Raw genomic sequence first — 15,295 nt, forward strand, 5'->3', positions numbered from 1 at the left:
ATAAGCTCTTTGTTTGGAGAGGGGTCAGCAAGGCCTATAGTGTAAAGATTACCATCCCCACAGTGAAGCATGGTGGTGGCTCACTGATGGGGGGTTTTTTTGGAGGGGGAGGGGGGAGAGCTCTAAAGGCACAGGGAATGTTGTGAAAATTGATGGCAAGATGAATGCAGCATTTTATTAGAAAATACTGGCAGACCATTTGCATTCTTCTGCACGAAAGGTGCGCATGGGATGTTCTTGGACTTTCCAGCACAACAATGACCCTAAGCACAAGGCCAAGTTAACTCTCCAGTGGTTACAGCAGAAAAATGGTGAAGGTTCTGGGGAGATCTCAAACGTGCGGTTCATGAAAGACCAAAGACTGCATGGCCTGGAGGCATTTTGCCAAGACGAATGGGCAGCTATACCACCTGCAAGAATTCGGGGCCTCATAGACAACTATTACAAAAGACTGCACGCTGTCATTGATGCTAAAGGGGGCAATACACAGTATTAAGAACTAAGGGTTTGCAGACTTTTGAACAGGGGTAATTTATTATTTTTTTGTTGCCATGTTTTGTTTTATGATTGTGCCATTCTGTTATGACCTACAGCTGAATATGAATCCCATAAGAAATAAAAGAAATGTTTTGCTTGCCCACTCATGTTTTCTTTAAAAATGGTACATATATTACCAATTCTCCAAGGGTATGCAAAGTTTTGAGCACAACTGTATGTACATGGCAACCGGTGCATTGCTGCTCCTGAGCCTGTCTAGGTATGCTTTTCAATAAATGATACAAAGAGAAAAAAGCAAATTAGATAGCAGAAGTGAATTCAAGTTTCTTAATAGCATTCTGTATCTGGATATTACAGTTTAGTTTTGACGCCATGTCTTTATATAGTTTATCTCATTTAAAACTTGAAATATTATTTCAAACCAATCACTTCTTGCATTTCTTTTAAAGCTTGTGGGGACATGTGCAACTTGCTGAATGTCTGTTAACCATTTGGCTGTCAAAGGCTTCAACTTGTTAAGCAATATATAACGTCTCTTTTTTTGACAGATAAGGGTTTGGATTGAAATAACTGGTACAATGTTGTCTTTCAGGTTCAAGCTCCTCCTCCACCAGAAGCAAACAATATGTTTTACCAGACTACTTATCAGGGAATTCCTTACGGCTCTTCATATGTGTCTTACAATTACGCTGCTTATGGATCTGCTGATACAAAATCTCAAAAAACAGATAATTCTGTCCCTTTCAAAACTCCCAGTAATGAGATGACTCCTGTTTCTATTGATTTGGTAAAGAAACAGCTTAAAGACAGGTAGGGCAGACTAACTTTTTATTGGGGCGTACCAAAGCAATCTGCAAGCTTTCTGTTCACTCTGGCTCCTTAATGTGATGGGGCTGGGAATGGAAAGTTGCTATATAGCAGCAGTGAACAAAGTAAAAATAAAAAATAAATAAATAAAGACTCCATGAAGAACACGGATGGAATCAAGAATTGAACCAATGCCTTGGGATCTTGTAAAGCCTAGTGAAGTGTGAGATTGCGTTCTTTACCAGAAGCACAGGGCTGTGTTAGTGCGACATTCTGGACAGTTACACATTGAGGCCAATAAAATATGGAGTTTCACAAAGAGTAAAACCACAGGTACACAGGTGTAAACACAGATGCCCCATTTGACTTACTGCCAAATTGTTGAATTTGGAACCATATTTGAACATAGGGAAAATGTTTTGGTTGTTAATGGTTAGTGTCTTTCTGTGCTTTTTTGTTTGGATTTCAATGCTTAAAAAAAATTGCCACCAAAATATCTAAAGGCCTAAATAAAGAGTGCAGTAGTAACAGCTGAGATATTATCAGTAGGTTATCTAACCAGTTTGCAAAGCACAGTGAGGTTATTAACACTCTTTAACATAAGGATCTCATAAATTATAATCTTCCATGGCTCCCTATGTATTGCATTTTTCAGGGGTTTTGCAAAGCCTGGGGTAAGATATTTATATGAGAGGAAGGGAATTGCTTTAAATCTGAGTGTTATTTGCGAGGGAGAGATGAGAGTTAAAGAAATAATTTGTATGCACTTTATGCATCCCATTCCTTAAGGAAATTCTCTTGGGAAACTTCACTGTATACGTTTAATTGTAAGTCATGTTTTACAATACTATCTTGCAAGAAACCTATGCCCAAAATGTTTGTTTTTGTTTTATATTAGTAATTTGAAGGTTCAATCTCACATAAGTGAATCAGTGTTGATGCTTAAGATTTAAAAAAGGCTACACAAGTGTGAGCAATTGGTATATACAGTTATATTTAGATATATTCATACATATACAAAAGTTAGTCCGATAACCATTTTTAACGGTTGCCAGTTCCGTGCCATTACAACTCCCTGAAGTAAGTTTTGGTTAATCAAATCTGTCCACGCCTCCTCCTTATTTCTGGCACACAACTGGAACATTCAGATTTATACTCGTCTGGCAGCTAAATAAATCTGTTAAATGACCATTTGTCTATAAATAAGCCGTTTATAAAAAGATAGTTTACTTCTAAATTGCTTATGGATAATTGATAGTAGATAACATTTATAATGATATTGTTTTTATCAGCTACCCCATCCCATTTGCACATTGAGTGATGATCTAAGCGTGATGTGGGAGGATCGCGGGTTAGATTTATAATGTTGTTGCTTTTATGCGGGAAGTTTAGCAGAAAATAAACAGAAGTTTTATTTGCTGTTATAACTGTTCCCTTGAATGCATGACTCTGGGATTACTACAGTACCAAGTGGGGGCCACATGTTAAGTAGTGATCTGTTTCTAACTGCTTTATCTGTCATATGCCTAGGTTGGATGCAATGAAAGAAACTCACAAGAACAACCTTGAACAATGTGAGAAACACCAGCAAAGCAGAGAAGACTCTACAAATACCATAAGTCGATTGGAAGGCTCCTCTAAGGGTAATGGTGAACGCTACCAATTTTTACAAGAAATGCGAGGGTATGTCCAAGACTTGCTTGAGTGTTTCCGTGAAAAGGTAAGAATGATCAAATAACTTTTCTCGTTTCTGTTGCTTAACCACAAGAATTTTATTTTTAAAATACATTTGAGCCATCAGATGCTTTGAATAAATGTAGTTATAGGGATATGTAACTTGAGTTTGCTTTTTTATTATGTATGCATGCTGTTTCATCTGTTGCAATATTTGTTGGAAGCAAAAATGTCCTAAATCTGTTCTGTGCTAATTCGTAGCTTCCCTATTTAGGTGTACAACAGCATTTTAATGTCCCTTTTGTGTTTGCCCACTTTGCAACAGTACTGTATTTTAAGTGCTATTTTCAGTACGCTAGTACTTAAGGTGAACATTTTCTGTTTTTAAAATATAATATTTATAGTAGTAATAGTATTGTTTGATAAATACTAAATTTACCAAATAGGTACATAATGGTAAATATTAAATATGCGCAATATGTAAATAATGAGTTAATACATTTTATGTGTCGGAGGAATTGCAAATTTTTTTAAGAGTGCTTTGCATTTTCTAGTGTTGCTCCAACTTTAGTTCATTTTGATATCAAAAAGAAAATAAATACATTTTAAATGTAATTTTGAGTTGCTGGTTTCCTTGTAGAGGTCTCTTCCAGCAGCACAAAACCCAGAAGAAAATGTAGGGAAATCATCGCTTGCATTGGCATGGCAACAATTCTCTCATCCTTAAGGTCAATACCTCTATCTTTTAGTTTCCTTTTCTGTAGTTTGCACTTCCAGTATGTAAAGTTAAAAAACAATGCTTCCTGGCAATCCCAGAATATAATGCACAGAGTAACAGATTGATTCTTCTATTTAACAATCTCTGTATTCAAACAGCTCTTAGAATGGAATCAGCTCAGCTCTGTGTGTCAGCAATCGGTTTGTCTTGCTCCAAAGCATGAAAGCACACACAGTAATCCATGACTCATTTTTCCCAAGCACCCCCAAAAAAGGCTTAGTGCCTAAACTTTGGGGTCCTAGAGCCCTGTACATTTTAATTAAGTCCTGCTCACATGCCAGTTAAACTCGCTAGAGCAGCACAGATCAGCACTAGCAGTTGTTCTAACGGTTGAAAGGCGGGTATAAACGCAATGGTTTTTGTCCCGAACCCTCACACATTCTACTTTCTGTGCCACTCACCACCCTGTTAATAGCACTATTGCAAATGTCAGTGCTGAAATAGTGCATATATTAGGCAGTGAGGGAGTTTTTAGAGAGGAATAGTGTTCCCAGATCAAAGCAGTGTTATTCTGAAACACTGGCAGGTAAAGTAGTTCTGAGACCCTTACACTGAGGGAGTGAGAACAACGGACTGGGGTTATATTGAATGAGTTTTATATTCAAGCAAGGAATTGATACTATATAGTGTATCAAAATACTGGGTAATAGCGTCCCAAAAGTATCAATACTCGGTAAATGAACAAGGAAAAAGTAATGCCGTATCCAGTAAGTAATTAGTACAATCTAACCTGTTGTTGTTATTTGATATCCTCCGTGAGCACAAAATATGCAGCATTTCCCGGGAGAGTCCGATATTAGACTTGAATAAAGGGAGTAGAGTTGATCCTCATAGGACGCTATAGTGTCCCCTTATTGTGCAGATCCTTCTATAGCATGACTTGTCCTGGACCAGCGTGGGGAGAATGAAACCGCGTAGAGAGACAACCACTCCTCAAGCATAATGGCGTGCAGTTGACGGCTTAGGAATCCTTGTTCAAAGATGCTTTAAAGTAGATCCAGGCCACTACTTAAACCAACGTAAAAAGAAAGAAAGAAAACAGCAATCCGGCGTTTGTGCAGATTTTGTCGATTTATTCTGGTCAGTGCAGATAGAACATTACAAAACTCCATATAGAGCATCAAAAGTCCTCTTGTGCATTTTGTGTGTCCAAGGTGTGGATGTGCAGGTTTGTAGTTCATTTATACCTAAGGATTTGATTAACCCTTTGAGTATAAGCTTAAGTGATATAATACAAAACATTAAAGTGCTGTGTAAACATGTAGAGCCATTCAATTATATCAAGTGAACAAATTTGTCAATTTTATACTTAACATGTTACATCCACATATCTTAGTATTAATTACGATAACAGGCATAAAACATAAACTACAAATTATTAAATTTAAGAACCTGGATTAATTTAGAAAATGATGAATGCAAACTAGTAAACAAAATAAAGAAAATATAATAAAGTAAACAAATAAATTATTTTATATAATTTGACTTAAGAAACTAAATCAAACATTAAATTCAACATCATTTAAGAGAAGCAGTAAACTTCTAAAAAGTTTAAGATCATGTTTTTAATGGTTATCTTTAATTTAGGATTTGGGCATTGATAAACTTGTTATATTTATATATAAAACTATATGCATTATTTTATTATTGAAGATCGGACCTATGATTAACATTCAAAGGAACAGCTTTCAAGAACAATTTTAAATTAATTGTTTGTACAGTAGCTACACTATAATTATAATCATAATTGGTTAAATATCATTGAATGTTAGAGAAAAAAAACCCTTCATTTAAATATAAAGTTTCTGTGTAATGGAACTAAATCATTAGAAAAAAACAGGGATTTTAAAACGCATATGTCCGATAAATACAAAATATGTGACATTTTATTAATGAAGTGCACTAGCCAACATATGCCCGATGAAAAATGATGTATATTTTTTGTTATTAATAATGAAAGTGCAATGTGTGAAACATCAGATTCCCTCTTATAAGTATATTTACTAAGTAAGTTTAAAGTTAATGTAATGTTTACCTATGAGAAATCGGGGAGATATCCTTTTTGGATTTAAAACTTAATGGGGATATTGCTAAAAGACAGGTACAAGTTGAGATCTACAGATCCAACCCACTTCAGGAAATATTATACTCAGAGCTCTTGTCATCCTAATCATGTCAAACAGGCAATTCCAAAAGGACAGTTTATAAGGACTAAAAGAAATTGCAGTACTGATTAACTTTATTTTAAACATGCAAATGATTTACAAAATAGACAAATAGCTAGAGGCTATAAAAAGAGAAATTTAAATATTATAAATATAATAAAATTAAACGGTCAATGAACAGGTTTAAATATCAAACAAAAGTAAAAAAAACTACTAATCAAATGGGGTAGTTTTTTCAACATCATACAGTAAGTAATATGTTTGTAAAATCATTAAAAACAATTTAGGTATATTGTGTGGAGATACGTTACACAATGTACTAAGAAATAAAGAAAAAAAAAGTACCACTTTGGAGAATAGTCTTTCATATTGCAGAAATTGGTTAACACCAAAAAATGGTAGTCATAAATGTCATACTAGACCGTGTAAATCATGAACAGATATAGAAGTATCACAAACTTTTCACTCCAAAAACCTACAAGATTAATCAATATTTGAACTGTAACTCTACATATATAGTTTATTTAATAACCTGTAAGTTTTGTTGGATGCAGTATGTTTGTAGGTCTACACGTATGGCTAAGGATAGAGTCAGAGAACACATACTGTCCATTGTACAAGATTCCCCAACCACACCTATAGGAAAACATTTTTGTTCACATCCTAATCCTTTATCTCATTTATTGGTCCCTTTAATAGACCAACTCCCTAAAAGAGTGAAGGGTGGAGATAGACTCAAAGGTCTAAACAGAAAAGCCTATTGGATTTTCACCTTAAACACCATGAAACCTAAAGGTTTAAATGCTGTATGGGATGTGGAATTATACACAGAATAAACTATTTGGTTCTGTTAGCCTAAATACTAAAACTCATTAAAATATTTTTTGTAACTAATTATGATTATAATTATAGTGTAGCTACTGTACAAACAAATAATGAATGTAATTGTTCTTGAAAGCTGCTCCTTTGAATGCTAATAATAGGTCCGATCTTCAATAATAAAATAATGCATTTAGTTTTATATATAAATATAACAACTTTATCAATGCCCAGATTCTAAATTAAAGATTACCTATAAAAACATGATCTTAAACTTTTTGAAGTTTACCGCTTCTCTTGAATGATGTTGAATTAAATTTTTTATTTAGTATCATAAGTCAAATTATATAAAATAATTTGTTTACTTTATTATTTTCTTTATTTTATTATATTCATTTATTAGTTTGCATTAATCATTTTCTAAACTAATCCAGGTTCTTAAATTTAATATTTAGTTTGTTTTATTTCTGTTATCGTGATTAATACTATGTTGATGTACCATGTTAAATATAAAATTGACAATTTTGTTCACTTGATATAATTGGTTCTAAATGTTCACACAGCACTTTAATGTTTTGTATTGTACCACTTATTAAGTGTATACCCATAAAGGGTTAATCAAAGCCTTGTGTATAAATGAACCACACAGCTGCAAATCCACACCTCTGACGAAGTGCGTTTGGTCACACGAAACGCGTAAGGACTTTTGTTGCTCTATGTGGAGTTTTGTAATGTTCTACCTGCACTGACTAGAATAAATCGACACTTAATCTGCACAAACGCCAGATTGCTGTTTTCTTTATTTTTACGTTATATTGAATGAGGGAGCGTAATTAAGTGGGGCTATATGTCTGATGGAGAGTATAGCAAGGTCTGTTTTCACAGTTTATCCTGCTCTGCATTACTGCATTTCTCTCTAATTGGAATCATGAATTGTGGTTTAATTACCCACCATATTTGCATCAAAAAGCTTCTACAGACCAGTTAGTCTCTCCATTATGGTTTAAAACCATTATTTTAAAATATTTACACATACATAAATACATAAACAAATATATATATATTTTTATTATTGTTTTCTAAATTTCAAACAAAATGCATTTGTGAATTTGTTATTAAAGAGTAAAAAGCCACTATAGACTATTTTTTTTTCTCCTCTCTCTCTCTCTCCCTCCCAGTTATCTGCTCATAAGGGTTTATGCCGCTAATGCAGTACTGCCATTTTACTTTACATATTGGAAGTGCAGGTTACAGGATATTTACTAAATATAGATTACTGCCTTACAGTAGATCTTGAACTATATTGGAAACATGAACGGTTTGACATTATTACTTTTTTTCTTTTATAAGTTCTTTTAACCCTTAGTATGTCGTGGAGTTTGGGTGGCATATTGGAAGGGCCGTAGAAAGTACTTGTAAACTCTCTAAAACACGTTATCGCTCATATTTTAACTTCAGTTTCACTCTTATTTACCTTTTTAACTCCTTTTTTTTTTTCTCCTCAATAATTTAATAATATACAAATGTGTTATTTTTTATTTTCTTATCTTGTGCATGTAAGTATTTTTGCCTCAGTTTGGTGAGAATTTAGTATGTACTGACAGTTTGATGTTTCTAACTAAAGCTAGTAATAATCTTTCCCTGATTAATTGATCAATGTGAAATGTGGATCTGTGCAAGGTTGTCCTAGTTAAGAGCCAATAAATACATTGTAAGGCATTATCTTCAGAGTATTTAGATTGCAAACTCGATGAATATGCTGCTGTCCCTGCAAAATAAATGTCATTTAATTCTTTCCTAGTTTCTTCTAAAAATACAAGCTACCATCCTAAGACTGACATTGACTTTGAACAGCTCTTGTAAAAGGAAACGTTAAAAAAACGAGATTGAATCTTGTTTTTTTGTGTGTATGGATAACCTGTCCCTCTAATACATTTACACACAGGTTTGGGTATTATGCAGTTTGTTGTATTTTTGCAGGTACCTCTGATAAACGAGCTTGAATCTGCTATGCACCAGCTGTACAAACAGCGAGCTGACCGCCTTGTCCAAAGACGACAAGATGATATTAAAGATGAATCTTCGGAGTTTTCGAGCCATTCAAGTCAGTCCATCTTGAAGGTTTTTATTATTCATTAAACACCCTTGTTTGCTCATAGAGCATTATATACATGCTTAATGTCTGTATATGTCAGTTGTCAATCGAGCAGTTCCATCTTCCTCACTGATGTCCACTGCTCATTTCATATGGTTATGTTAAAATGATTGCAATGGCAGTAACATTCTGCGTTCGCCACCTTTTCATTTACATATAAATATTTTTGTACAGCTCAAGTTTTGGGTAACGGAAGAACAATTTGTAGTTAGATAAGGTGTTATCTAACAAATATTTTATTTAAATTCTAATGTACACAGATTTAAAAAAAAAAAAAATTCTCCTGCTTATTATATAATTTGAAAATTAATTCTTGTACAGAGAGGAACACAGACCTTGATTCATGTTACATTATATACTTTTATCATCCACAATATTGTCTAATTTTTATTAGATGTTTTGGTTTTAAGTCAAACCATGAATTCATCAACACATTTTAATAGCGTTCAATAGACATGGGGATGTTTTTCTGTATTTGAAATTTTTTGTTTAAAATTTGTTCATTAGCTAAATGTTTGAATACAAAATTCATTCATTTTATTTCTATAATTTGTTCTAATAAAGTACAACAATAAGTGAAATAAATTTGTATTTGTTTAGTTAATCAACAGATTTTGGACAAAATATTTCATACAAATCTCTGCACGTCTACTATACAAATACATTTGTTAACAACATAAAATTGCACTGAATGTGGTCACATCATTATATACAAAAAACTAAAATTTTGAGTTTATCTGTGATTATTTGGAACTGGTCAAATAAATGAATTTAGATGAATTAACGTTTTTCTACACAGTATGTTTTTTAAGATCTACATTTGTGTAGACATCAAAACTTAACAAATTCTACTAGATGTTTAAGCCTTATATTTTTGCAGGTCCCAGTTATGTCTGTCTTTAATTTAATATGTTTTAATTCAAATAATTTTATATTTAATCCTTTAGGCATAATTAGTTTCTAGGGGTATTTAAAAAATGCTTTACTATCTTATTGCTGTAAGTTACATTTGTTTGTTTGTCTTTTTTATTTAAAGGGATATGAAACTCAAATATTTTCTTTCATGATTCAGAGGCATGCAATTTTAAGCAACTTTCTAATTTACTCCTATTTTTAATTGCCCTTTGCTCCTTTGGTATGCTTTGTTGAATGGACAGCATTGCACTACTGGTTTCTAACTGAACAAATGGGTGAGCCAATGAAAATCAGTGTGTGTGTGTATATGTATGTGTATATATATATATATATATATATATATATATATATATATGTGTATGTATATGTGTGTATATATATATATATATATATATATATATATATATATATATATATATATATATATATATATATATATATATATATATATATATATATATATATATATATATATATGTAGCCCTCAGTTTACGCCGGGGTTAGGTTCCAGAAGGAATGGTTGTAAATCGAAACCGTTGTAAATTAAAACCCAGTTTATAATGTAAGTCAATGGGAAGTGAGGGAGATTCCAGGCCCCTCTCAAAATTGTCATAAGTAACACCTAATACATTATTTTTAAAGCTTTGAAATGAAGACTTTAAATGCTAAACAGCATTATAAACCTAATAAAATAATCACACAACACAGAATATATAATTAAACTAAGTTAAATGAACAAAAATATTTGCTAAACAGCATTATAAACATAATAAAATAATCACACAACACAGACTTCACTTGCATTTTTCTGCAAACAGTTCTTTCTATGCATTCCAGTCTGGACTGATTTATAGACAGGAAGATCTTGTTCCTTTGAAATCTGCTCAATAGCTCAGGTCTGGTGGTTAAACTGATTAATTTCAGCTTGCTTGGCTTTGCTGCAACATAAGTGGACAGCTCCACCTACTGGCTATTTTAATAAATGCACTGCTTCTCAATGCTTTTCAATAGCAGTCACATGACTGGAAAAAAAGGTTGTTATTCTGAAACGGTGTAAATTGAACCGTTGTAAAACGAGGGCCACCTGTGTGTGTGTGTGTGTATATATATATATGTATATATATATATATGTATATATATATATATATATATATATATATATATATATATATATATATATCTAGCCACCAATCAGCAGCTAGAACCTAGGTTCTTTGCTGCTCCTGAGCTTTCCTAGATAAACCTTTCAGCAAAGTATAACAAGAGAATGAAGCAAATTAAGTAATAGAAGTAAAATGGGAAGTTGTTTAAAATTGATTAAAATCTCTATCTGAATCATGAATGAAAAAATGTGGTGTTTTATGTCCCTTTAAAGCAGCACTCTCCTATTTCCAGTTTAAAATATAATCCATATATCTTTACACAATCATTTTCTTGCAATGAAAGTATTTTAGAAAGATCAAGCTTCACATTTTGTGCTTTTTTTCAATAACTTAATGTTCATCCATACGGTAATGTAATAGACTGAGAATTTCCTTGCTTACTACATAATGGTGTGTATGCGCCTATTGGTGAGGCTAAAGGGACTATGGAAATGTTTTTAATGATAAACTAGTAATATCTGACATAATGTTTGAACTATAAGAGTATCTTGTCATGCAAGCCTCGTTTACCCTCATATTGTGAGTTTCCTACAGTATGGTCAGGAAATTGTTTGACAGCAGCTTCAGTTTATAGAAATGTTAGCATAAGAGTTTTCAGGTCCTAATGGTCTATTCTTAACTACTGTTTTACTGTATATATCTTCAGGTAAAGCTGTAATGGCACCGAATCTAGACAATTTTGGGAGAGACAGAGTACAATACCAAGAGCACACAAAACAAAGGAGGATTGCAGAGAGAGAAGCAAGGAGGTAGGGCGCATGAAATGAATTGTATACTTTAGAATATCCAGGAAACAAATCGACAAATATGAATTGACTGGCAATGTCTAAGCTATAGTATTTTGGAACATAGATCTTCTTGTCCAACATGAAAAAGGCCAAATAATGTAATCTAAACAGTAGCAGCTAGCGGAGACCACATACTGTAAAATTCCCATTATCTGTATAGTACAAGGCCCAAGCCAAGTAGGTTTCTGCTCCGTGGTTCCCATAGTAAGCTGCAGGACAATTTTATCGATTGCATTGCCGCCCTGCCAGGAAGCCAATGTCTTATTTCATACATGATTTAATTGGCTCTCCCAAGCTATTGTTGATATAGTCTTAGAGAGATTGCTATACATGCCATAATGAGCTTGATTTATCAAGCCCTTCTCCTCCCTATGACTGCAAGTTCTCACAAAAGAACCTGCTGTCACGATTTATCAAGCAGCGGTCATTGGACTGCTGCTTCCCTACCCTTGTTTCCACCTCTTAGGTGAAGAATTTAAATCTCCCTGGTCTCATCCGACTGGGGAGATTGACCGCTCCTGCCCGTGCGTGATTGGCTGTGCGCGTGCAGGGGGGCTGGATTGTACGCAAGCACAAAATATTGCTTGTGTGCAATATTTAAATTCCGGCAGCGGATTGCTGCCTTCCAGATGGTAGAGCTGGGGCGGAAATGTACACTCCTGTCCGCCCTTGCTTGATAAATCAAGCCCATTATGTCCATATGCAATTTCTTCCAGAACATTACTGTATTCTGAATGTTGTACCTTTTTACAGAGCACGTCGCAGGCAAGCCAGGGAGATTACTGATAAGATGACTGAGCACCTTGAGGGCATTTCAAGTGATGATGAAGAAACATCCACTGATATTACAAATTTCAACATGGAAAAAGGTAATCATTTTTATTTGGATATGTTTGTTTTTGCTTTGTATCAACTTAAACCTAATTTCAGAAGGAACTACAACCTTTAAAAACAAAAACCCTGCTGCACCTATAAAAAAAAATGCTGAAATTTAGTTTTTTTTTTTGTTTTGTTTTTGTAATGTGATCATTTATTTGTATTTTTTTTTTAGATCGGATTTTGAAAGAATCAAGTAACATTTTTGATGATACTTTGGAAAGTTTTCACTCAATTGACTGCATTAAAGATCAGTTTGAGACCTGGCGTTCAACCTATTATAGCACCTATAAAGATGCATATATTGGTCTGTGTTTGCCTAAGCTTTTAAATCCTTTAATAAGACTACAGCTTATAGCTTGGAATCCATTAGAGGTAAGTTAACACTTATGTTATTTTGATCAATAAATATTGTGTGGTGTGAACAGTTCTAAATGACATTGTCACACCCTGCACAGATAACAAATACGAAATATATACATGTCTATACTATGTGGTGTTAAAAAAAAAATAAAAAAATAAAGGAACTGCATATTCTGCGTACAGAGTATAGCTTGTGAGAGTGTTCTTGAATTCTTGCTGAGTGGTCTTTATAGAAGACCTGCTTTCAGCAAGAGCTCAGGATCCCTACACTAACACTACAGACGTTATGGATTCTGGCTGGCTGTGCCATTTACTTATGGTTACAAATACAGAAATTGCTGAGACAGATATGCAAACTGCAGACTTTAGATGCATCTTACAAGCAACTTTGATATAAAAATACACTTTGTGTAATAGATTTAATTGGGAGCCATTAAAGACCTGAAGTCTTTTTTTTTTTTTTTAAGGTTGTTTTTGAAATAGAAATGTTGACTGTATTTTCACATATATTTCTTTTTCCTATTCAGACATTTTGCTTGTTAATAGAACTTCATTTTTCATGAGCTTGATTCTTGACATGATGGTAAATCCTAGCAGCGTTTCAGAAACGCTAGGATTTACCAGTGTTATAAATAAAGGTGACTATCGTGAAGTATAAAAAAAATGCAGGCAAAGTACCTTTTTATCCAGCTGCCCTCAGCCAAAGTAATTTGTTTCGGTGAGGTGACATTTCTATCTCTTAGCCAATAGCCGTGATAGCCATACGGCACAGTGCCATATGGCTAGCACAGCTTTTGGTTAGGAGGTGAAAACATTGCCTCATTGGAAAAAAAGGCTTTTGTTGAAATTGTCGAGGGCAGCCAGAGCCACTCAGTTTAGGCAGAACCTCGCGGCCAAATAAAGGTACATTCTGTCTGCATTTTTTATACTTCATGATAGAAAGTCACCTTTATTTATAGCACTGGTATATCCTAGCATTTTTGAAACGCTAGGATTTATCATCACTTTATCTTAAACATTTCTTCTTTCTCTGAGATCAAATTATTTTCCAATCTTTTTAAGTATATATCTTGGTTAAATGTAAAAAAGAAAATTGTGATTTAAACTGAGATAAATGCTATTCCTGTGTTTCTAATTTTCCCAACTCTTATTTTTAGCCAAAATCTTCTGACTTTGAAAGTATGATGTGGTTTGAATCGTTGCTCTTTTATGGTTGTGAGGAAAAAGAGTACGACCAGGAAGATACAGACATAGCATTATTACCATCTATTGTAGAAAAAATGATTCTTCCCAAATTAACAGGTAATAAGATATATTGTTTATAAAATGTAAATGTGTTTGTGTATATATACATATAGGCATGCTCACTCCTTTTTTAAATATTTCTTGCAAATGGAACATTTTGGCAGCATTCATTAAAAAATTTTATTATATACATTTTTTAAAGAAGTCATGAAATCATAACTCCCCTTCAATATTAAGCAATTTACTTAAATTATGAACAGTGTCTAGTTTTATAGGTTTATTACATGTTTTACCAAATTATTTTATTATTAGCCTTCTTTTTAAACAGTTATACATTTTTAAATATAAATTAGTTTATCTGTTTCAAAGAGACATTATGGCTTCTTGCAGCACTTTCTACTGCCCTCTCCTGTAATTTACTCCTGTATCTGCTCTTCAGTGGCTGCAAATGCATTCACAGCCAATCAAAAGCCAATACCAGAATAATACACAGGAGCACGCTTTGATAGACAGTGGAATGCACAGAGACAGCTGTAAGTTTGAAATAGTGGGCAAAAATACATTTCCATAAATTTATGATTTTAAGAAGGTTATTTTAAATAGTCTTAAATACTGAATCCCTTTAAATACTATAAACCAGTGTTTGCTAAATATAAATCTAGGAGCTGGCCCAGTTAAATCGAGCACTTTATTTAACCATTACATTTTATGGATATGTTTTGAAGAGGAGTGTTTAATTGTTAAATAGTATTCATATTAAATTATAGGCTACGGTGATAGATATTATGTTAATTCTGTTTATTTCCATTAGGAATTGCTGAAAATATGTGGGATCCTTTCTCGTCAACACAGACAAACAGATTTAAGGTCATTGTGCAGAAACTAATAAATGGATACCCAACAGTTGTAAATTCAGAAAACAAAAACACTGAGGTATGAGTAATAATTTAAACATGTATTGCAATTACAGAACAATATATTGGAACTGCTAAGTAATCCCTTAGACTGTAAAAAAAGGAAGGCTGATTTAATTTGTTTGAACTGTTGAG

At 33.3% G+C, this 15,295-nt stretch overlaps 1 protein-coding gene across 1 annotated transcript in view; it reads left to right on the forward strand.

Moving 5' to 3' along the window:
* LOC128652957 (PAX3- and PAX7-binding protein 1) overlaps positions 1-15,295 on the forward strand; it is a 60,388-nt gene that overhangs the window by 21,563 nt on the left and 23,530 nt on the right. Inside the window, exons 6-13 of the mRNA XM_053705968.1 lie at positions 1,091-1,308; positions 2,836-3,025; positions 8,722-8,845; positions 11,621-11,723; positions 12,516-12,631; positions 12,814-13,013; positions 14,159-14,303; positions 15,058-15,179. Coding sequence (XP_053561943.1) covers positions 1,091-1,308; positions 2,836-3,025; positions 8,722-8,845; positions 11,621-11,723; positions 12,516-12,631; positions 12,814-13,013; positions 14,159-14,303; positions 15,058-15,179 — 1,218 coding nt within the window. The remainder of the gene's footprint in view (positions 1-1,090; positions 1,309-2,835; positions 3,026-8,721; positions 8,846-11,620; positions 11,724-12,515; positions 12,632-12,813; positions 13,014-14,158; positions 14,304-15,057; positions 15,180-15,295) is intronic.

This window comes from Bombina bombina, chromosome 3 (assembly GCF_027579735.1).
Source record: "Bombina bombina isolate aBomBom1 chromosome 3, aBomBom1.pri, whole genome shotgun sequence".
Lineage (NCBI taxonomy): Eukaryota > Metazoa > Chordata > Amphibia > Anura > Bombinatoridae > Bombina > Bombina bombina.